At 50.9% G+C, this 24263-nt stretch overlaps 1 protein-coding gene across 3 annotated transcripts in view; it reads right to left on the reverse strand.

The window, feature by feature from the left end:
- The window catches only part of CACNA1A (calcium voltage-gated channel subunit alpha1 A), a 164692-nt gene that overhangs the window by 126976 nt on the left and 13453 nt on the right, over positions 1 to 24263 (reverse strand). For all 3 annotated transcript variants that reach the window (XM_029585399.1, XM_029585398.1, XM_029585401.1), the window contains exons 2-3: positions 15923 to 16028; positions 14330 to 14469 (exon numbers count right to left, since the gene is read on the reverse strand). In XM_029585399.1, the coding sequence (XP_029441259.1) occupies positions 14330 to 14469; positions 15923 to 16028 (246 nt within the window). The remainder of the gene's footprint in view (positions 1 to 14329; positions 14470 to 15922; positions 16029 to 24263) is intronic.

Below are 24263 nucleotides of genomic sequence, written 5' to 3' on the forward strand. Positions count from 1 at the left end.
ACTCTCTGTTGCTGGGTCTTCCTGCAAGTCTTTTAGAACCCCTACAATTATTACAAAATGCCTCAGCTAGACTAAGAGCTAAGAAATCTGATCACATTACACCTACTCTGATTTCAATGCACTGACTACCAGTACAATCTCGAATATATTGCAAAGTATAAATGCTAATATTCAAAATAATTCATTCCAGTGATTCTGGTATGATAGGTGTGAAATTACAACTACACACACCTCAGCAAGCACTAAGAGCCCAAAATGAAGGACTTCTGGTTGTTCCAACAATAAAAAGCACACACCTGACCCAAGTAAGAGACTGTGTGTTTTCTACAGCGGGACCAAAGCTTTGGAATTCACTACCCGAGAAGTTACTTCTGATAGAAAGAGATTTAACGTCTGATAGAGATGTTATGTCTGATAAAAAGAGATTTAAATGTGAGCTAAAATCAAGGCTGTTTAAAAATATTTAAATGTTTAAACATTCCTCTACTCTCAAATCTTGCCACGAATTCCTTTACTCCCAATCCTGCCATGAGCTTCTCTATGGATATATTATATGATTGCACTAGTTGAGCAGATAAGGACTGGATGTATGATATGCTTGCGTTAGTTGAGCAGATAATGGCTGAATGCAAGCATGATACATTTGCATTAGTTGAGCAGATAAGGACTGGATATATGATATGCTTGCATAAATTGAGCAGATAAGGGCTGAGTGTATGATATGTTTACTTTAATTGAGCAGATAAGCACTGCATATATGATATGTTTGCATTAATTGAGCAGATTAGGACTGGATGTATGATATGCTTGCATAAATTGAGCAGATTAGGACTGGATGTATGATATGCTTGCATAAATTGAGCAGATAAGGACTGGGTGATTGATATGTCTGCATTAAATGAGCAGATAAGGATTGAATGTATGATATGCTTGCATTAATTGAGCAGATAATGATTGGAGGTATGATATGCTTGCATTAGTTGAGCAGATAAGGGCGGAGTGTATGACATGTTTACATTAATTGAGCAGATAAGGACTGGGTGATTGATATGTTTGCATTAATTGAGCAGATAAGGACTGGATGTATGATATGCTTGCATTAATTGAGCAGATAAGGACTGGGTGATTGATATGTTTGCATTAAATGAGCAGATAAGGATTGGATGTATGATATGCTTGCATTAGTTGAGCAGATAAGGACTGAGTGTATGATATTCTTGCATATTTAAAATTCTATGTTGATTTTGAGTTTATGTATGGCGGTGATGTTCTCTGCCTTAAGCTAACTGTGTTGAGTGTGGCTTGTACATTTTAATACATTCAAATTCAGACAGGCCAATGCCAATCACAGAAGCCAATTGACCAAGGCTTTTTTTCCTACCCTATGTCTATGGGAAAAGAACCTGATGAATCAAGCCCTTAGTGTGCACCAAATTATTAGTAAGAATAAATCACAGCCAAATCCGAATAATGGAATGAAAACTAGAGGAATGGAGAGGAAATTCTATTTATTTTTGTGTCAAAGCTTTCTATTTTTCCCTTCTGTCCCCCTATCACATACAACAGATCCCAAGACCCCTGCAGCAAAGCGACTGTAGAACTGGATCCCAAGGACAAAGCAGCGTAGGAAATCGAAGAGAGCAATGTGTACTCCCAGATGTACTCAGGAGCACAGAACACCCCAGGTCCAGCAACCCATACCAATGCAAGCCGGGGATAGGCGGGTCCTCTGGCGATGCTTTCTGGAGGTGATGCCAGTGGTCCTGCCCTCTCCCTCCCTCCACCCCCCGGGGGCAGAGCAGAAAGCCGGCAGGCAGCTGGAGCCAGCCCCTTCCTTCCTCTGTCACTTCTGACATATCTGTGCCATCTCTCTCTCCATCTCTCCCCCCACCCCTTCTCTCTTCCGCTCCTTCCTCCCCATATCCCCCCTATACGACAAGTCAGCGCTCTCCTTCTTAGCGCCTAGAAAGCAATCTGGCAACAAAGGTAGGGGGGGTTAGGTAGGGCTGGGGGGGGGGGTTTAGAGAGGGGAAGGGAGGGGAAGGTGCGGGGGGGGGTGGGGTGGAAGGAAAGTTCAGGATCCAGAGACAGGGGATGCTGGCCTGGGATCTGCCTGAAAAATCAAAGCACCTCATTTTGAGAACAATGGGGATCACCCCAAAACCTTTCCTAGCAGGGGGGAAAAAAACCCAAACCCCATGTAAGATGTGACTCTGTGTTGTATCGGTGGTTGCAGGGAGCCAATTATTTCACTTCTGCTAATAAGGGTAAAAGGAAAACGCATTAACGAGAAAAGGTGAGGGTGAATGGCTGGCTCCGCACTCTTTAGTCATCTCCAGCTCTGCCTGGCAGGATGTTTAGTTTCTGACCCAAGGGAAGAAGCGGCAGGGATAATGTTCAATATTCATAAAGAGATCACAGAGATCTGAACTCAGAGCCCACAGAGCAAACGCTGGCAGCTCTTTCATGTGCCAGGAGAGAGAGAAGGAGCGACTTTCCCCCTTCCCCGGAGAGCATGCGGGTGGCCTCCTGGGGTGCGAGATGGCACGGCTGCGTGAGCATTATCATCACTGAAGACTTAAAGATCATCTCCAGCTCACAAAAATAAAAAGGTTGCCCGACAATCACGCAATCAAAAAAGCTGGAGGGTCGCATAACCTCGGCGCAGAGGAAATGTCCCTGTCATGGGACTGGTGGAACTGGTGCAAAATGGTGGGACTGGTATGACTGGGAGGGACTGGTATGACTGGTGTGATTGGGAGGGTCGGGAGGGTCTGGTGTGTAGAATGGTGACTGGTGTGACTGGGAGGGACTGGTGTGAAATGGTGTGACTGGTATGACAAAGGTATGTCACTGGGAGAGATTGGTGTGAAATAGTGTGACCAGGAGGGGCTAGTGTGCTGGTGTGACTGGGAGAAGGACTGGTGTGAATAGTGGGAGGGACTGATATGACTGGTATGATTGGTGTGAAATGGTGTGTGACTGGTGGGACTGGGAGGGACTGGTATGACTGAAGGGTACTGGTGAGACTGGTATGACTGAAAGGTGTGAAATAGTGTCTGGGAGGGACTGTGACTGGTGGAACATAATGAAAACTTCCAGGGGCAATGCTAAGAACTGCTCCTGATAGCTCTCTATGTGCCTGCATCCCCTAACACCTTCAGCCCAAAAGCAAACAAGTCCAATAAATACAGGACAGGATGCACCTGCCTCGCAAGAGAAACCACCCCCAGAAACCCTGTAACATTGTACACATGAGTGGTAAACCCGCTGCTACAGGGGAGAGTGGAAGTGCCACACACCATTGTACAAAAGGTGAAAAATGGGCACAGGGATGGTCCTCAGCCACAGCTCCACCTGGAACCCACCCCGAGATTGGCCACTAGGTGGTGCTGCTCTGTGATGGCCAAACAAAGTCTTGCCTCACTAATCTGCTACATTTTTTGGGGGAACGTAAATAAACCTGTGGATAAAAGTGAGCCACTGATACAGTGTATCTGGTCTTCCAAAAAACATTTGACAAAGTCCCTCATGAGAGACTTCTTAGGAAATTAGAAAGTCATGCGATAGGTGGCTGTGTCCTATTGTGGATTGCCAAATAGTTAAAAGATAGAAAACAGAAACAGGCTAAAGGGTAAATTTTCCCCAATGGGAAAAGGTGAATAGTGGAGTTACCCAGGGATCTGTTCTGGGACCGGTGCTTTGTAATATATTTATAAATGACCTGGAAATGGGAACCATAAGTGAGGGGATCAAATTTGCTGATGACACAAAATCATTCAAAGTTGTTAAATCACAAGATGATTGTGGGAAATGGCAAGAGGACCTTGCAAAACTGGGAGACTGGGAATGCAAATGGCAAATGAAATTTAATGTGGACAAGTGCAAAGTGATGCACTTAGGGAAGAGAAACCCAAATTAAAGCGACACAATGCAAGGTTCCACATTAGGAGTCACCACTCAGGAAAAGGATCTAGGGATCATCGTTGAAAATACATTGAAATCTTCTGCTCAGTGTGCAGCAGCAGCAGCCAAGAAAGCAAATGAATGCTGGGGATTATTAGGAAAGGAATGGAGAATAAAACAGAGAATATCATAAAGTCTCTGTATCCCTCCATGGTGCGACCTCATCCTGAGTACTGTGTGCAGTTCTGGTCACCGCATCTCAAGAAAGATATAGCAGAATTGGAAAAGGTACAGAGAAGGGTGACCAAAATGATAAAGGGGATGAACAGCTCCCCTATGAGGAAAGGCTGAAGAGGTTAGGGCTGTTCAGCTTGGAGAAGAGACGGCTGAGGCCAGAGGTCTATAAAATGCCAGAGGTCTATAAAATAATGAGTGGAATGGAGCGCGTAAACGTTAATCAGTTGTTTACTCTGTAAAAGTACAAAGACCAGGGGACACACAATAAAGTTACTGGGTAATACATTTAAAACTAATAAGAGAAAATATGTTTTTACCCAACACATAATTAAGTTTTTGAATTTGTCACCAGAGGATGTGGTGAAAGCTGTTGGTGTAGCTGCATTTAAAAAAGGTTTCGACAAGTTCCTGGGGGAAAAGTCCATTAACCATTATTAAGGTGGAGTTGCAGAAATCTTTTGCTTATTCTTGGGATAAGCAGCTTGGAATCTCTCTAACCCTTGGGATCCTGCCAGGTACTTGTGACTTGGATTGGCCACTGTTGGAAACAGGATGCTGGGCCTGATGGACCCTTGGTCTGACTCAGCATGGCAATTTCTTATTTATTTTCTTTATTTATTTAAGGTTTTTCTATATCGACATTCGATTTTGGACATCATATCAGTTTACAGGTAACATAAATTCAGCAACAGAGCTTTACAGTGTAACCAACATAACAATTTTATACAGCGTAACAATAATAACAGTTTAACAGAAACAGCTAAGCAGATTATATTTGTTTAGTGCAGCATTAACAAGTTAAAATTGTGACAAATATGTGTGGTGAAATGAAATAATAATGTGCATATATGTCTAGATTGACGAGTATACATTAATGTCATTCTATAGTTGGGGGAGAGGATTGCATCGTTTTCAGTAGGAAAGGCTCGGGACAGGTGAAGTTTAGTGTTCTCCGTGTGTGGTGGTTATGTTCTTATATTCATATGGCAGGGTGGGGTGGTGGAGTTAATTCATTAGTTGGGTCAGGATGGCAGGGTGGGGTGGTGCAGTTAATTCATTAGTTGGGTTAGGATGGCAGGGTGAGGTGGTGGAGTTAATTCATTAGTTGGGTCAGGATGGCAGGGTGAGGTGGTGCAGTTAATTCATTAGTTGGGTCAGGCTGGCAGGGTGGGGTGGTGGAGTTAATTCATTAGTTGGGTCAGGATGGCAGGGTGAGGTGGTGCAGTTAATTCATTAGTTGGGTCAGGCTGGCAGGGTGAGGTGGTGCAGTTAATTCATTAGTTGGGTCAGGCTGGCAGGGTGAGGTGGTGGAGTTAATTCATTAGTTGGGTCAGGATGGCAGGGTGAGGTGGTGCAGTTAATTCATTAGTTGGGTCAGGATGGCAGGGTGGGTGTTGCAGTTAATTCATTAGTTGGGTCAGGATGGCAGGGTGAGGTGGTGCAGTTAATTCATTAGTTGGGTCAGGATGGCAGGGTGGGTGGTGCAGTTAATTCATTAGTTGGGTCAGGATGGCAGGGTGGGGTGGTGGTGTTAATTCATTAGTTGGGTCAGGATGGCAGGGTGGGGTGGTGGAGTTAATTCATTAGTCATAGTAGGGTCTGGCTGGCAGGGTGGGGTGGTGCAGTTAATTCATTAGTCATAGTAGGGTCTGGCTGGCAGGGTGAGGTGGTGCAGTTAATTCATTAGTTGGGTCAGGCTGGCAGGGTGAGGAGGTGGAGTTAATTCATTAGTTGGGTCAGGCTGGCAGGGTGAGGTGGTGCAGTTAATTCATTAGTTGGGTCAGGCTGGCAGGGTGAGGTGGTGCAGTTAATTCATTAGTTGGGTCAGGCTGGCAGGGTGAGGTGGTGCAGTTAATTCATTAGTTGGGTCTGGCTGGCAGGGTGAGGTGGTGGAGTTAATTCATTAGTTGGGTCAGGCTGGCAGGGTGGGGTGGTGCAGTTAATTCATTAGTTGGGTCAGGCTGGCAGGGTGAGGTGGTGCAGTTAATTCATTAGTTGGGTCAGGCTGGCAGGGTGAGGTGGTGCAGTTAATTCATTAGTTGGGTCTGGCTGGCAGGGTGAGGTGGTGGAGTTAATTCATTAGTTGGGTCAGGCTGGCAGGGTGAGGTGGTGCAGTTAATTCATTAGTTGGGTCAGGCTGGCAGGGTGGGGTGGTGCAGTTAATTCATTAGTTGGGTCTGGCTGGCAGGGTGAGGTGGTGGAGTTAATTCATTAGTTGGGTCAGGCTGGCAGGGTGGGGTGGTGCAGTTAATTCATTAGTTGGGTCTGGCTGGCAGGGTGAGGTGGTGGAGTTAATTCATTAGTTGGGTCTGGCTGGCAGGGTGGGGTGGTGCAGTTAATTCATTAGTCATAGTAGGGTCTGGCTGGCAGGCTACCTGTTGTACATATTGATTGTATTGATGCTGTGCATTGGTTGTGATGTGGGCACTCTCTGGAAAGGCTGCAAGATTGTTCAGGTAACAGCCGGACTGGTGTTGGTGGCTGTTAGGATTACCGTGGGACCCTGCCGTTGGACACGGGAGAGGGATGCTGACTGTGAGCTATAGAGGTGGATCTCACCTGCTCAGCTGCCCAGGAGGTGGTGTAGAATGGGAAAGAGGACAAAACGTGCCTGGAGTGCTCAGGCTGCGGGACTGGCGCCCGGGAGATATCCTGAGCTGTGTGGACGGGTCTTTTTCTGCCACCGTGCACTAAGTTACTGTGGTACTTTCCCGGGTCATGGGGCATTTCCCTGGAAGGCAGCAAAGCCTGGGGATGTAGCGCAAACTCTTCTCTGCACTGGCACGGTGGATAGGGAGCACCACAGATCTCCTGAGGCTCTTCCCAAGTCCCCAGAAACCACACTGCTTGAAATGGCGACATGCGGGGACGGTGGTGACCGAGGCTTCCTGGCCACAGATGTGCAGCCTCAATGCTCCCCTCCCCTCCCGCCTGCCTGCACCCACCCACAGGGCATCAGGCCAGGAGTGGACATGAAGGAAGAGCAAAACTGCAAACTGCAAGCACACCGGGTGCAGGGGCTGCAGAGCTGATGGGCGGGAGAGGTTTTCTCACCCTAAACTCACAACACTCCTCCCTCTGATCACTGCTTCCCAGGCATCAGCGCCCCCAGGACACAGGAACAAAATGCAGAGTTTTAATATTACAGAAGGACAGCAGCTAAAAGCAACATGCTATGCATGCAAGCACAAAAGTAGGACATTTTCTAATAATGAGTTCACCTTTCCAGCACCTGAAGGCTTTACCACCTGACTGACAGCTCATCCCAAAATGAAAACGCTCTCTCTTCTCTCCTGACTGGTATCATAGCTCCAAAAACGTTCTCTTTTTTACCTCACTCACACATACGCACACACATATGCATACAAATATATACACACACACACACACAGCTATACATATACACACACACATATACACATACAAACACCTAAACACATACACATTAATACACACACATGCACACTAAGACACATTAATACACATACACATACATGTACACACACACACACACACATATATATATATATACACACACACAAATATACACAGCTAAACATATATACACACACATATACACATACAAACACATAAACACATACACATTAATACACACACATGCACACTAAGACACATTAATACACACATACACCTACATGTACACACACACACACATATATATATACACACACAAATACACTCAGCTAAACATATATACAAACACATAGATACATATTAATACACACATGCACACTAAGACACATTAATACACACACACAGCTATACATACACACACACACACAAATACACACAGCTATACATACACACACACACACACATATACACATACAAACACAAACATACACATTAATACACACACATGCACACTAAGACACATTAATACACACATACACATACATGTACACACACATATATATATACACACACATGTATATATATATATATACATACACACATATACATGTACAAACACATAGATACACATGCACACATACAAACACACATACACATTAATATACACACACATGCACACTAATACACACAGCTATACATATACACACAGACATATACACATACAAACATATAGATACACATGCACACATACAAACACACATACACATTAATACACACACATGCACACTAAGACACATTAATACACACACACACATACATATACACACATGCACACACATACACACTAACAGCACATTAATACACACACACAAACATACACATTTACACACTAATACAGGCTAAAACAACCCAGTAACTCCATAACACAAAACGCCAGAGGTAGCCACTGTCAGATGTCGTTTTGGAGCTGTGGTTCTGGCACTGTCAGAGACTGAGGCCCTGGTGACAATTGCAGAGATCAATGACTCACTTGTCCTGCTGCCAGAGAAAGAGCTAGCAGGCCACGCTGCTCACTCCTCCCTCTCATCCATTCATACTCAGATCCATCACTTGGCAGTCCGAGCACGCTCGGAAACCACCTATAAGGTTGAATTACATGAAGGATTCCCTAATCACAGCCCGCAGGCCCGGGCATACTAATAGCAGCTGCTGAGAGACAGCTACAGATGGATGTCCCTCACTTTTATTACTCCCTCTCCTTTAACACCCCCCCCCCCAATCCATCTCCCCCCCCCTTACTTTTTTCTGCAGAACATCTGCATTGAGTCCTCCTGCAGACACTCAGGCCATTAGAGACCCAAGATGCTGATGAACGGAGTATAGTGAAGAATTGCAGGCTGGTCCTGGGCATCTGGACAAGAAGTGTCCCATTAGCACTAATTCTGGACCTTCCCACTCAAGAATCACCCCCTAAACACACTGCAGGGCTGCAGCAGTAAGGGACAGACCCCAGGACAGCATGCTGGTACGAGAGAAGGACCTCGGGGGAAAGGGGTCAGAGAGAGACAGACCCCCCCCCCACAGAGGTATGCTGAGGCGAGACAGGCTTTAGAGCAGTGAGATGGTAAGAGAGATAGACCCCCAGGGAAGTGTGCCAGTGAGAGACAGACCCCAGAGAAGCATGCTAATGAGAGACAGACTCCAGAGCAGTGAGATAGTGAGAGACAGACTCCAGGGAAGCATGCTAATGAGAGACAGACTCCAGGGAAGTGTGCCAGTGAGAAACAGACCCCAGAGAATTATGCTGAAGAGAGACAGACTCCATAAAAGCATACTAATGAGAGACAGGCTCTACAGCAGAGAGATGGTAAGAGAAACAGACCCCAGGGAAGTGTGCCAGTAAGAGACAGACCGCAGAGAATTATGCTGATGAGAAACAGGCTAAAGCAGTGCACTGGTGAGAGACAGACTCCAGAGAAGTGAGCTGGTGAGAGACAGACTCCAGGGAAGTGTGCTGATGAGAGACAGGTTCTAGTGCAATTAGCTGGCAAGAGACAGACTCTGGAGCAGTGATCTGGTGAGAGACAGGCCCTAATGCAATGAGCTGGTGAGAGACAGGCTCCAGAGCAGTGAGCTGGTATGAGACAGACTCTAGTGCAGTGAGCTGGTGTGAGACAGACTCTAGTGCAATGAGCTGGTGAGAGACAGACTCCAGAGCAGTGAGCTGGTGAGAGACAGGCCCTAATGCAATGAGCTAGTGAGAGACAGGCTCCAGAGCAGTGATCTGGTGAGAGACAGACTCTAGTGCAGTGATCTGGTGAGAGACAGACTCTAGTGCAATGAGCTGGTGTGAGACAGGCTCCAGAGCAGTGATCTGGTGAGAGACAGACTCTAGTGCAATGAGCTAGTGAGAGACAGGCTCCAGAGCAGTGAGCTGGTGAGAGACAGGCTCTAATGCAATGAGCTAGTGAGAGACAGGCTCCAGAGCAGTGAGCTGGTGAGAAACAGGCTCCAGAGCAGTGAGCTGGTGTGAGACAGGCTCCAGAGCAGTGAGCTGCGAGAGACAGACTATAGGAGGGGCAGGTAACTCCAGGCCTGGAGAGCCACCTACAATGAGTTTGCATGAGATAGATTTTTATACAATGAAGGTGGGAATGGGGCTGATAGGAGCTAATCCAGGAATTGCACTAATTGCCTTCTTGGGGGTGGCCAGAAGACATTTTCACTCTGGAACATGAGGGGCTAAGTTTCCAGGATCGGCACAAATAACTAATCCCCCACAGGCGGTCACCCCGATCTGGCTGGCTCCCTTTATTCTAAGGGACTGAGGTAGGAAACATCAAACGTCTGCTCACATCGCAATGGAAATATTCCAGAATCTTCCATGAGGAAGAACCACCGGTGGGGGGGGGGGGGCAGTGCCACGCAGCTCCCAGCCCCCTCCTCTGGCCCCGGGTGCAGCCTCCTGCAGACTGCAGAGGTGGGTGGCAGGCGGCAAGACCCGGCCCGGACTCCCGGGAGGAGCTGCAGTCCCCCCCGTTTTCCTGGATCCTGCCCCTCCATCTGGGGACTTCTCCCTCACACCGGGGGGGGGGGAGGGGGGGAGGCAAAGCCCAGACGGGACAGCATCCAAAAACCCCAAGCAACCACTCCCACAGCCCGTAACGTCCCTGAGCCCACTATTGGGTTTGCCGGACATCCAAGCGGCTATGTTAGTCTGGATTTCCTCCGCATGAAACCAGGCTGGAGGCACTGGGACTGGGGGGTACTCTACCTAGCTCCCGAGGGGGAGGGGGAAGGGGGCACGGACGGAGATAGGGGGGGGGGGCTTGTAAAGTACACAGACGGCTTTTCACAAATACATCAAATAAATAAATGAAGCCACCAGTAATTCAAGAAAAAAAAACAAACAAACAGGCGGACGATTTCTCTTTCAAAGTTACGTAAAATAGCAGCTGCAACCAATCATAGCTCTGTAGGAGGGCCAGCTAGAAACTCGAGGTGAGGGGCTGGTGGCGGTTTGGGGTTCCGGGGCCAGTTTTACAGGCACAGTGAGACGTACGGACAGCGCAGTGGACCTCAGTGAAGATTTCATTTGATTTGGAGTGAGGAAAGTCAGACTAAGATGAGATTTCTGCAGTGTTCTCTCGCCCGAGCTTGATGATCCAAAAAGTGTGAGATAGCACGCGTTACTCTATTGCAGATTGAGATAATGCCCATCGATTTCATTAATCCCACCCAAACTCCTCCCAATCCCGTCCCTTGCAAAAATTTCAATTCACGCCACACGCCACACGCTACCAGAACCATTGCGCACGCTATGGGAGTGAGGGGTGAAGCCTGGGATAAGCACAGAGGATCCTTAGCTGTGGGGGAGTGAGGGGTAAAGCCTGGGATAAGCACAGAGGATCCTTAGCTGTGAGGGAGTGAGGGATAAAGCCTGGGATAAGCACAGAGGATCCTTAGCTGTGGGGGAGTGAGGGGTAAAGCCTGGGATAAGCACAGAGGATCCTTAGCTGTGAGGGAGTGAGGGGTAAAGTCTGGGATAAGCACAGAGGCTCCTTAGCTGTGGGGGAGTGAGGGGTAAAGCCTGGGATAAGCACAGAGGCTCCTTAGCTGTGAGGGAGTGAGGGGTAAAGCCTGGGATAAGCACAGAGGATCCTTAGCTGTGAGGGAGTGAGGGGTAAAGCCTGGGATAAGCACAGAGGATCCTTAGCTGTAAGGGAGTGAGGGGTAAAGCCTGGGATAAGCACAGAGGATCCTTAGCTGTGAGGGAGTGAGAGGTAAAGCCTGGGATAAGCACAGATGATCCTTAGCTGTGAGGGAGTGAGGGGTAAAGCCTGGGATAAGCACAGAGGATCCTTAGCTGTGGGGGAGTGAGAGGTAAAGCCTGGGATAAGCACAGAGGATCCTTAGCTGTGGGGGAGTGAAAGGTAAAACCTGGGATAAGCACAGAGGATCCTTAGCTGTGAGGGGTAAAGCCTGGGATAAGCACAGAGGATCCTTAGCTGTGGGGGAGTGAGGGGTAAAGCCTGGGATAAGCACAGAGGATCCTTAGCTGTGAGGGAGTGAGAGGTAAAGCCTGGGATAAGCACAGAGGATCTTTAGCTGTGAGGGAGTGAGGGGTAAAGCCTGGGATAAGCACAGAGGATCCTTAGCTGTGAGGGAGTGAGAGGTAAAGCCTGGGATAAGCACAGAGGATCCTTAGCTGTGAGGGAGTGAGAGGTAAAGCCTGGGATAAGCACAGAGGATCCTTAGCTGTGGGGGAGTGAGGGATAAAGCCTGGGATGAGCATAGAGGATCCTTAGCTGTGGGGGAGTGAGGGGTAAAGCCTGGGATAAGCACAGAGGATTTTCAGCTGTGGGGGAGTGAGGGGTAAAGCCTGGGATAAGCACAGAGGATCCTTAGCTGTGAGGGAGTGAGGGGTAAAGCCTGGGATAAGCACAGAGGATCCTTAGCTGTGAGGGAGTGAGAGGTAAAGCCTGGGATAAGCACAGAGGATCCTTAGCTGTGAGGGAGTGAGAGGTAAAGCCTGGGATAAGCACAGAGGATCCTTAGCTGTGAGGGAGTGAGAGGTAAAGCCTGGGATAAGCACAGAGGATCCTTAGCTGTGGGAGACAGAGGGGTAAAGCCTGGGATAAGCACAGAGGATCCTTAGCTGTGAGGGAGTGAGGGGTAAAGCCTGGGATAAGCACAGAGGATCCTTAGCTGTGGGGGAGTGAGGGGTAAAGCCTGGGATAAGCACAGAGGATCCTTAGCTGTGGGGGAGTGAGAGGTAAAGCCTGGGATAAGCACAGAGGATCCTTAGCTGTGGGGGAGTGAGAGGTAAAGCCTGGGATAAGCACAGAGGATCCTTAGCTGTGAGGGAGTGAGGGGTAAAGCCTGGGATAAGCACAGAGGATCCTTAGCTGTGAGGGAGTGAGGGGTAAAGCCTGGGATAAGCACAGAGGATTTTCAGCTGTGGGGGAGTGAGGGGTAAAGCCTGGGATAAGCACAGAGGATTTTCAGCTGTGGGGGAGTGAGGGGTAAAGCCTGGGATAAGCACAGAGGATCCTTAGCTGTGAGGGAGTGAGGGGTAAAGCCTGGGATAAGCACAGAGGATCCTTAGCTGTGAGGGAGTGAGAGGTAAAGCCTGGGATAAGCACAGAGGATCCTTAGCTGTGAGGGAGTGAGAGGTAAAGCCTGGGATAAGCACAGAGGATCCTTAGCTGTGGGGGAGTGAGAGGTAAAGCCTGGGATAAGCACAGAGGATCCTTAGCTGTGAGGGAGTGAGGGGTAAGCCTGGGATAAACACAGAGGATCCTTAGCTGTGAGGGAGTGAGAGGTAAAGCCTGGGATAAGCACAGAGGATCCTTAGCTGTGAGGGAGTGAGGGGTAAAGCCTGGGATAAGCACAGAGGATCCTTAGCTGTGAGGGAGTGAGAGGTAAAGCCTGGGATAAGCACAGAGGATCCTTAGCTGTGGGGGAGTGAGGGGTAAAGCCTGGGATAAGCACAGAGGATCCTTAGCTGTGAGGGAGTGAGGGGTAAAGCCTGGGATAAGCACAGAGGATCCTTAGCTGTGAGGGAGTGAGAGGTAAAGCCTGGGATAAGCACAGAGGATCCTAGCACAGAGGATTCTCATCTGTGGGTGAGTGAGAGGTAAAGCCTGGGATGAGCACAGAGGAATATATTCTCTAAATCTGGTTATTACTGCTGGATGCAGTTGCCGTTCATTGGCTCTGCTTGTGCTGCTTAACTGTTATACATAGGACGGGAAATTAGAGGAAGACGCACAGTCAATATACACACCCATGCTGTGCTGAAATGACAACACAAATGCAGAATTATTCAAAACAATTGTACGCCTAAAGGTTAGCACAGGCACGAAATCAAGAGCAACCTGGTGAAATAGAAAAAGTGGAGTCAGAGCACAGAGGCATCAGCATGTACACGTTCTTCCCGACAGCCAAGGCTGCGCACAACACTCGGCCAGCGAGGAGAAGGGGGTCTCACAGAAACTGCCACAGTGCTGCAGGGTGAGCAGAAGCAGGCTCCCCCCCCCCCCCGTGAGCTGCCAGCCGGGCTCAAGCAAAACGTTTAAGCTCCTGCAAGAATGCAAGGTACCAAGAACTTCTCGGAAGTCCAGAGCTCTTCCATATCACATGGCAGGGGCTGCCTGCTACTACCCCCTCCCCTCACCCCCCCCCCCCCCGAGGCTCATGACCATCACCCACTGGCAGCTTCCACCCTCACCAGCCGTTCAAGGAATGAATTAATAATTTCAAAAAAACCCAAAACCTAGACACAGGTAAAAAAAAAAAAATAACTCACCCGGTGAGGACCACCACGAAATCCATCACGTTCCAGCCGTTGCGTAGATAGGAGCCTTTGTGAAAGGCAAATCCTAGTGCGATGATTTTAATCCCAGCCTCAAAACAAAATATTCCAATGAAATAGGGCTCGGTGTCATCCTGAAAGGAGAGAGGGAGAAGTCAGCAGGCCTGTCCTGAGGGCTCGCGGTGGCTCTGGCCGCATCCTGACCCATACCAAACGCAGCTCGGAGGCTCGGATGTTCTCCGGTGCTCAGCAGAGGCTGGGGATGAAGGTGTGCTGGGCGCAGGGGAGGCAAGGCCAGATGTTGGATTAAGCAGGGGATGCAGGATGGTAGATGACCCGGGGGGGGCGAGCAAACACAAACTGACTTGGATAAGGAGCGATAACCTGCAGGTGGTCCCGCTGCTACGGCTGGAACCTGGGAGATAGCCTTAGCAGCGTGGCTGGGAGTCACTGGACAGACTGGTCTATCCCTCTGTGTGTGTGTGTGGGGGGGGGGGGGGGGGGGAGGGATGAGGGCCACTGTGCAGGCTTCACTCACTCTCACAGGGCAGCACTGCTAGGGCTGAAAGACCACGGTGACGGACACATCTTTTCACTAACGAGCGAGGCAGGTAACGTGGTCACTGCCATGGACAAGTGGTTGAGCAGAAATGCAACGCGATGCCACGTTCTGGGACGCTGCGGCTGGGGCTCGGCCCGTCTTACCATTCCCCTCCCCCCCCCCCCCCCGTCTCACATTTCCTGCCCTCAAAGGGGTGCACCAGTGTCACTCTGGCATTCTGGGGGGGGGGGGGGTAGGGGGGGCTCATCAGCACTGCGTATATGGGAACCAAAATCCTAAAGCTGGCCCCTGGTCTGGCTATACACACGTGCATGCAAGCGGGGGCTCTCTGGCTGGATGGATCTGGAAGGAAAGTATCTCGATGGGGTTCCAGCTCTCTTACCAAACTTCATTCAGATCCGTGCATGGACAGCGCCCCTGATAAATGTGCCAGGACAGCTGGAGGAGCCGCAGTGTAACTACCTGCACTTCTCCACCTTCTTAAATGCACTTTCTGAAACTCCACTGCACACCCCGAGAGGTACTGGCTAGGGGGACAAGAAGCGGCAGCTTGTCCTCGCCGCTGGGACCGGGTCGGCCTTACACCCTGCCCGGTCCACCATTACTGCCTGACTCCCCTCTCAGGGTCTGCGGTACAGCGTAGCATGCGTGCAGGGCGTGCGCTCTGCAGTCGCCTCCTGTCTGATAATCCTACGCAAATGGCAGTTCAGGACAGTCCTCGGGGCAAACCCATCCGCCACATGCCAGCGGTATCTCATCTTCCCAGGAGCCATCTTCAGGGGGGGGTACTGAGGAGCTCGTGTCCTCTGGGGACCAGCACAGCCGGCTGCCAAGCACTCAACAGCGGGGGGGAAGGCAGCGCCGTACTACTTTATGGGCCGAGGAAAGCAACTCACGGTCAGCCAGGGGGCTTCTGACAAATCGCCAAGGTGGGCAGGAAGGGGGCTTCAGCACACGAATGCCACTTCCCCATTACCGGGCTCAGGGGGGGCTTCCCCAGCGAAGCTGCAAGGGGCCACACTCACCAGTCGCTCTGACATCGGCGTCTTGTCTCCCTCGGGCAAATGTTGCTCCAGAGCAAGGACGATGCAATTGGCGATGATGGTGGCTAAAATCATATATTCAAAAGGAGTGCGGAGGAGTTAAGGAAACGCCGGCTGTCGTCACCCCAAGGCATGCAAACAGCCCCCCCCCCTACATGTGGTCAAATGTACCGAGGGAGGGCGGGTCTCAGCCAGGACAGCTTAGGGGCGTAAATCAGTATTCACCAAAGGTAAACGGCTTTGAACTTTGCCCTCCCCAAATCCATAGATTTTTTTTTTTTTTGGGCAGGCAAGAAGACCAATGCCCTGGATTTTGAGAAGCCCCTCTCCCCCCCCCTCCCCGGGTCACTCTCACTGCTCCATCAGCTCAGTGAAACCAGACAAGGAGAAAAAAGACATTCACGTATGTTCAGGTATTTAAAAGGATGAATGTGGTTGCTGTTAGCCGGGAACCTGATAGCGGTGCTGCAGTAATTACAGGTGCAGGGCTGGATTTAGGGATAGGCAACACAGGTGGTGAAAATCCTCGTGCCCCCCTCCCCCGCTTCTGGGCACCGTAATCTTAAATCCAGCCCTGGGGAGTTCACCGTAAAGGTTTAGGTGCTCCAGCTGGGGTCTCACGGTTGAAGCTTCGCTGTTGTAGAATTACCAGGCACAAACTCTGGTGATAAAGCCTTGAATTTCGGCGTCTCTTGTTTCGCGTTCTTATCCAGAATAAAGCTCGTCATCTTCAGCTTCCCCGAACCACCTGACAAACTCTGACTCTCCCTGTTCTGAGGACCTTTCTTTTTTTCACGGTACCAAGTGATACCCCAGCTGCTTGTGACTGGTACCGAAGACGCCATCAGCCTGTGCGGCCAAGGAGCTTCCAGGTGGCAGGCTCACTTCACTTTGTAAGGAACGTGTCAGGTCACCTGCTAATACCTGTGATCCAGTGCTAGCTCACACGCTGCCACCCTGATGTCATAAGAGGTGCCCTGTACTGAACCCCCCCATTCCTCTCTAAAACTCCCAGACTCCTGACTTTCAGCCAGGAGCCACCTGCATCCTTTCATGGCTGAGGCTATTAGCTTTCTGCCATAACACAGTCATTTGGATTTATATTACTGTGTGTCCCAGCCGTAGAACTTCAGAAACCTTCATGCAGCCACCTCTAGAGTGGAGGGCCCAGCTGCACATCGCCTGCCCTCCAGACCACAGCACGAAGGTGCCTACATGGGGGAGAAAACCAGCAGGCAAGGAGGAATGCAGGCCGCCTGAGGAGGAGCACCAGCGGGCCCGGCTGTGGTGCTCAGCAGCCGCAGGCGCTAGGGCCGCAGTGTGCTTGCCTCATCAGCTGCCTGAGCAATGCGCATCCTGCAGCAGGGCCCTTCCTGCTCATTGATTGGTTTGTGGGGAAAGGGACTGAATCAGCGGCTTGCAGAAGCCATCACATGCTGAAGAATCCAAGCAGAGGCAAAAAAGAGAGAGAGAGGGAGGGAGAGGGAGAGAGACAAATGCAGAACTGGTTGGTCACTTGATTGGTTTGTAATAAAAAAAAAAAAAAAGCAAACACTAAATTAAAAGGAAACCTTTTTTTCTGGCTATGGAAATCTCAAGACAAAGGTTCCCAGACAGGGAGACCCAAAAGAAGCGAGGTGGATTATCTGATATAGCAGCAGGGTGGTCACGCAGCCAGGAACTCTCCCTCTCTGATTATGCTTTACAAACGAGGGACAGGTCAATTTGCTTTAAGGTAAAAACTAAAATGGGAAGCCCCCTTGGGGGACTGGGAAATGCAAACAGTGCCTAAATGTAATCCACTTCAAAGTGGCCAACCTGTCACAAGAAGGCAGACTGTGAATCAGAAACTTGAACTTAAATTTAATTAAGATCATGGACAAGGAGATGGCCGCTCCCCGTGCCCAGGTCTTCCGGGCACTGCGCAGCAAGACAGCTTTTGTGTGTGCGTCTTTCCCCCCGGCATGGCGCAATGAAGCTCATCACCTGCTCCCTGCCAGGGGCTCCTTCCAAGAAGAAGAAGAAGGAAAAAAAAAAAGTTTGTTTGGAATGAGATGGAAAGTGATGTCATTGCAAATCTGCTGCATAATCTGCACGAATTAAATGTGATTCAGACAGGGGGGGAAAAAAAAAAAGGTCGAATGCTTTCAGGAATCTCCAGAAAGGATGAATACATCACAACAATATAACGAAAACAAAAAATAAATCTGCCGGGACAAAGCATACAGCAAATGGTTTGATCCGGTGGGACAGTACTCGTGGCTGCTAAAATAGAGCCCTACCTGCACCACTTCTCCCCTCTGGGAGCATCTGAGCTTCAGAGCCCCCTTGCCCCAACTTACAGTTGCTTCTTTGAGTTGAGTGAGTGCACCTGGCTCTTACAGGGGGGTCTCAGATACCTATGCCCTCTCTATCCTCTTTTTGGCTAAAATCGAATGTAAATTTTGAGCCATGGCCTGAGAACGGCCCTCTCGGCTGACATTAAGACCCTGTATCATATCTGTGTGGGGAGAAGGGGGTATCAGTGCCCTGCCATGTGACACCCCCCCCCCCCGCCCCACTGGAGACAAGAAATAATAATGTGGGGCAATATGTCATGTAGCTTCAGGTCCTGCCAGTGTGGCTTCTGAGAGTGATGCTGCCTGACCTCCAGTACAGAAGAGTTTCGAGTCAGACAATACCCCTACCCTTACCTTTAAAAGGGGAGCACGAAGCATGAAGTCATCACAACCTCCCCGCATCAAGGAAAGCAGATTTCTAGTCTCAATGGGGTCAACATTCAAAGGCTTTGGCTGTCTTATCTTTGGGGATTAAGCTCCTAAATTGCCCCCTTTGAAAACGTACTATGGCCTACTGATTTTCAGCACTAGGCACCTAACAGGAGTCTAAATCTAGGCAAATAAATGGTGGGCCTAAGTTTTAGGACCCTAAATGTAGATTAATTTCCTAACTGTTGGTCTTATTTATTAAGATTTTCCCCCATAGACACAAATGTGTAAAGAGCCTTCATAAATCAGTCCCCAAAATGCCAAAAGACAGGAAGTCAGCTCTATTTTTTTTTTTTTTAATATCGGCCTCAGTGTCACACCAGAAAAGACACAGAGGAACTGGAAAAGTGCTGCGGCTCTTTAACGCTCTCATGAGACTGCAGAAATGAAGTGAGGGGGACCTGCTCTGCCAGGCCAGCAGGGAGATCACTTCAGCAACATGGCCAGCTCCTGCCAGAGGCCAGCGACTCCTCCAGGGGGCCTGGGTCTCTGCACTGCAGGGAGATCACTTCAGCACCATGGCCAGCTCCTGCCAGAGGACAGCGACTCCTCCATGGGGCCTGGGTCTCAGCACTGCAGGGAGATCACTTCAGCACCATGGCCAGCTCCTCCAGGGGGCCCAGGCCTCAGCACTGCAGGGAGATCACTTCAGCACCATGGCCAACTCCTGCCAGAGGACAACAGCCTCTCCACGCCATGGCCTGTGCACTGCAGGGAGATCACTTCAGCACCATGGCCAACTCCTGCCAGAGGACAGCAGCCTCTCCACGCCATGGCCTGTGCACTGCAGGGAGATCACTTCAGCACCATGGCCAACTCCTGCCAGAGGACAGCAGCCTCTCCACGCCATGGCCTGTGCACTGCAGGGAGATCACTTCAGCACCATGGCCAACTTCTGCCAGAGGACAGCAGCCTCTCCACGCCATGGCCTGTGCACTGCAGGGAGATCACTTCAGCACCATGGCCAGCTCCTGCCAGAGGCCAGCGACTCCTCCAGGGGGCCCAGGCCTGTGCACTGCAGGGAGATCACTTCAGCACCATGGCCAGCTCCTGCCAGAGGACAGCGACTCCTCCAGGGGGCCCAGGCCTGTGCACTGCAGGGAGATCACTTCAGCACCATGGCCAGCTCCTGCCAGAGGACAGCGACTCCTCCAGGGGGCCTGGGTCTCTGCACTGCAGGGAGATCACTTCAGCACCATGGCCAGCTCCTCCAGGGGGCCCAGGTCTCAGCACTACAGGGAGATCACTTCAGCACCATGGCCAGCTCCTGCCAGAGGACAGCGACTCCTCCATGGGGCCTGGGTCTCAGCACTACAGGAAGATCACTTCAGCACCATGGCCAGCTCCTGCCAGAGGACAGCGACTCCTCCATGGGGCCTGGGTCTCAGCACTGCAGGGAGATCACTTCAGCACCATGGCCAGCTCCTCCAGGGGGCCCAGGCCTCAGCACTGCAGGGAGATCACTTCAGCACCATGGCCAACTTCTGCCAGAGGACAACAGCCTCTCCACGCCATGGCCTGTGCACTGCAGGGAGATCACTTCAGCACCATGGCCAGCTCCTGCCAGAGGACAGAGACTCCTCCAGGGGGCCCAGGCCTGTGCACTGCAGGGAGATCACTTCAGCATCATGGCCAGCTCCTGCCAGAGGACAGTGGCTCATCCAGGGGGCCTGAGTCTCAGCTACTGCAGGGAGATCACTTCAGCACCAAGGGCAGCTCCTGCCAGAAGGCAGCAGCTTTTCCACGGCAGGGCCTCAGTATTTCAGGGAGATCACTTCAGCACCAAGGGCAGCTCCTGCCAGAGGACAACAGCCTCTCCGCCATGGCCTGTGCACTGCAGGGAGATCACTTCAGCACCATGGCCAACTTCTGCCAGAGGACAGCAGCCTCTCCACCCATGGCCTCAGTATTGCAGGGAGATCACTTCAGCACCATGGCCAGCACCTGCTGGAAGACAGTGGCTCCTCCAGGGGGCCTGAGTCTCATCACTACAGGGAGATCACTTCAGCACCATGGCCAGCTCCTGCCAGAGGGCAGCGACTCCTCCATGGGGCCTGGGTCTCAGCACTGCAGGGAGATCACTTCAGCACCATGGCCAGCTCCTGCCAGAGGACAGCGACTCCTCCATGGGGCCCAGGCCTGTGCACTGTAGGGAGATCACTTCAGCACCATGGCCAGCTCCTGCAAGAGGACAGCGACTCCTCCATGGGGCCTGGGTCTCAGCACTGTAGGGAGATCACTTCAGCACCATGGCCAGCTCCTGCCAGAGGACAGCGACTCCTCCATGGGGCCTGGGTCTCAGCTACTGCAGGGAGATCACTTCAGCACCATGGCCAGCTCCTGCCAGAGGACAGTGGCTCCTCCATGGGGCCCAGGCCTGTGCACTGCAGGGAGATCACTTCAGCACCATGGCCAGCTCCTGCCAGAGGACAGCGACTCCTCCAGGGGGCCCAGGCCTGTGCACTGCAGGGAGATCACTTCAGCACCATGGCCAGCTCCTGCCAGAGGACAGCGGCTCCTCCAGGGGGCCCAGGCCTGTGCACTGCAGGGAGATCACTTCAGCACCATGGCCAGCTCCTGCCAGAGGACAGCGACTCCTCCAGGGGGCCCAGGCCTGTGCACTGCAGGGAGATCACTTCAGCACCATGGCCAACTCCTGCCAGAGGACAGCGGCTCCTCCATGGGGCCTGGGTCTCTGCACTGCAGGGAGATCACTTCAGCACCAAGGGCAGCTCCTGCCAGAGGACAGCGACTCCTCCATGGGGCCTGGGTCTCAGCACTGCAGGGAGATCACTTCAGCACCATGGCCAGCTCCTGCCAGAGGACAGCGACTCCTCCAGGGGGCCCAGGCCTGTGCACTGCAGGGAGATCACTTCAGCACCATGGCCAACTCCTGCCAGAGGACAGCGGCTCCTCCATGGGGCCTGGGTCTCTGCACTGCAGGGAGATCACTTCAGCACCAAGGGCAGCTCCTGCCAGAGGACAGCGACTCCTCCATGGGGCCTGCGTCTCTGCACTGCAGGGAGATCACTTCAGCACCATGGCCAGCTCCTGCCAGAGGACAGCGGCTCCTCCAGGGGGCCTGGGTCTCAGCTACTGCAGGGAGATCACTTCAGCACCATGGCCAGCTCCTGCCAGAGGACAGCGGCTCCTCCAGGGGGCCTGGGTCTCTGCACTGCAGAGAGATCACTTCAGCACCATGGCCAGCTCCTGCCAGAGGACAGCGACTCCTCCAGGGGGCCTGGGTCTCAGCACTGCAGGGAGATCACTTCAGCACCATGGCCAGCTCCTGCCAGAGGACAGCGACTCCTCCATGGGGCCTGGGTCTCAGCACTGCAGGGAGATCACTTCAGCACCATGGCCAGCTCCTGCCAGAGGACAGCGACTCTTCCAGGGGGCCCAGGCCTGTGCACTGCAGGGAGATCACTTCAGCATCATGGCCAGCTCCTGCCAGAGGACAGCGACTCCTCCATGGGGCCTGGGTCTCAGCACTGCAGGGAGATCACTTCAGCACCATGGCCAGCTCCTGCCAGAGGACAGTGGCTCCTCCATGGGGCCCAGGCCTGTGCACTGCAGGGAGATCACTTCAGCATCATGGCCAGCTCCTGCCAGAGGACAGTGGCTCCTCCATGGGGCCCAGGCCTGTGCACTGCAGGGAGATCACTTCAGCACCAAGGGCAGCTCCTGCCAGAGGACAGCGACTCCTCCATGGGGCCCAGGCCTGTGCACTGCAGGGAGATCACTTCAGCATCATGGCCAGCTCCTGCCAAGGTCGCACGGCTGCCTCCAGACCCTAGGAGCTCTCAGTCTGCCGGCTTTGCACTGGGGATCTAAGCAGCTCACTTTTAACACCCTTTACACCAGATTGTCCAACCAACAGAATCCACAGACCCCAGCGAGCACAAAGCAGCAGGAGGAACACAAAAATTGAGGCCTAGAACTGTTTTCCTATGTTTCTTCACTTTGGGTAACAGCAAGTCACAGTAGTAGATAGTTTAAACTAAATAAAAGGCCCTAACGCCTGGTTCATAGCAACAAATATTTCAGGTTTTGCAAAATCTTATATTCCATTTTTACTAAATTTCAGCCTAATTTTGTAATTCTCAACAGCCAGAATTTTATTCTCTTCCTTCAGAAATTTGTGAGTGAACTGGGTTCCAGCCACGCCCTCCTCCAGGTACTAAGTCGTGCACTCACACACTCTAGTGTGATCCCTGGCTCTCATTTCCCACCCTCGAGAGGAGAGGCTGAGTGGTGCTTCATAATTCTGTACACAAACCAACCCCCCCCCCCCCCCCCCCCCCGCAAAAAAACACCCTGATATTTTACTTTAAAAAATTAATCTTTTTTTTGTTTTCTTTTGCATTGGATTTCTTTCGTGATTGTCTTACACTGATAATAAACACTGATTAATTTACTTTTTCTATGAACTTAAGTAAAACTGAAAATGAAGAGCCTTGGATAGAGGACAGCCGCAGGGGAAAGAAAGGTACTCTGCATGTCTCATAAGCAGGACGTAACGCTGTATTTTTTTAAAAGAATGAAGTCCTGGAAGAGAGACTAAGTACAGTGACATGCAAGATATAAATGTGTTAGATGTTTATAGGCAGCCAGGATCTGCCTGAAATTAGCCTCAAATGCTACCACACTGCATCAGCATCCTCTCTCTCGGGGGGGGCTGACTCTCCAGTCTCTCTCTGGGTAGGACCCCCACTCTTTTATCTCTCACCTCTGTCTCTCCAATCTCTTCTTTTTCTCTTGAGAAAACTGATTCACTTCTTCTCTCTCTTAGGAAACAGCCTCGACTCTCCACCCTCTTGTTTCTCTCTCATGGGGGAGACCCCTCACTTCTTCAGTTTTTAACTCCCAAGTCTCCCACCTCTTCTCTCCTGCTTGGCAGACAAGCCCTCGTCTTATATCTGCACCCCCCCAGGAGAGAACCATAGGCTAGTTCATAAACAGCTTAAAACAAGTCTGTCTGCCTTTGCTCCCTCAGAGTGAGCACACACACACACACACACACACAGCCATCCACATCCGTGGGTCTTCAGGTAAGATCTGAGTGGAAGTTTTACCATTAAAAATAAAATAAAATATTTTATGGCTCCAACAAGGAGCTTTTACTTTAGCAAACAGTATTGATATAATCCTAGAGGCTACTGGCAACACTCCCAGAAGCTCAATCAATACAACAGAACCCTACCCAGTCTATCTCAAAGCAGCCATTGGTCAGATTTCTTCTCCTGGTCTTCAGTGGCCACTGGATGGAGGCTATTATGCTTCAGCAGTTGATGACCAAAGCCAGAGGGGGATGGGGAGGAGGAGGGGCAGTAAGACACTTATAGGACATCCTATAATATGCTTATGTGCTCTGTGGAAAATGCTGCAACTATAAATTTTTAAATTGGAGTTGTAGTTCTTGGGAGACAGAGCTCCCAGTGCTGTTGAGTCAGACAGAAGGGACAGATGCAGTCAGTAATGAAGAGATTCTGGATCCACTGGCTCTAAAAGAGTCAGATACAGCTTCCACTGTCCCCTTTTCTGCCAGCAAAGGG

Source organism: Rhinatrema bivittatum, chromosome 19 (assembly GCF_901001135.1).
Source record: "Rhinatrema bivittatum chromosome 19, aRhiBiv1.1, whole genome shotgun sequence".
Taxonomy (NCBI): domain Eukaryota; kingdom Metazoa; phylum Chordata; class Amphibia; order Gymnophiona; family Rhinatrematidae; genus Rhinatrema; species Rhinatrema bivittatum.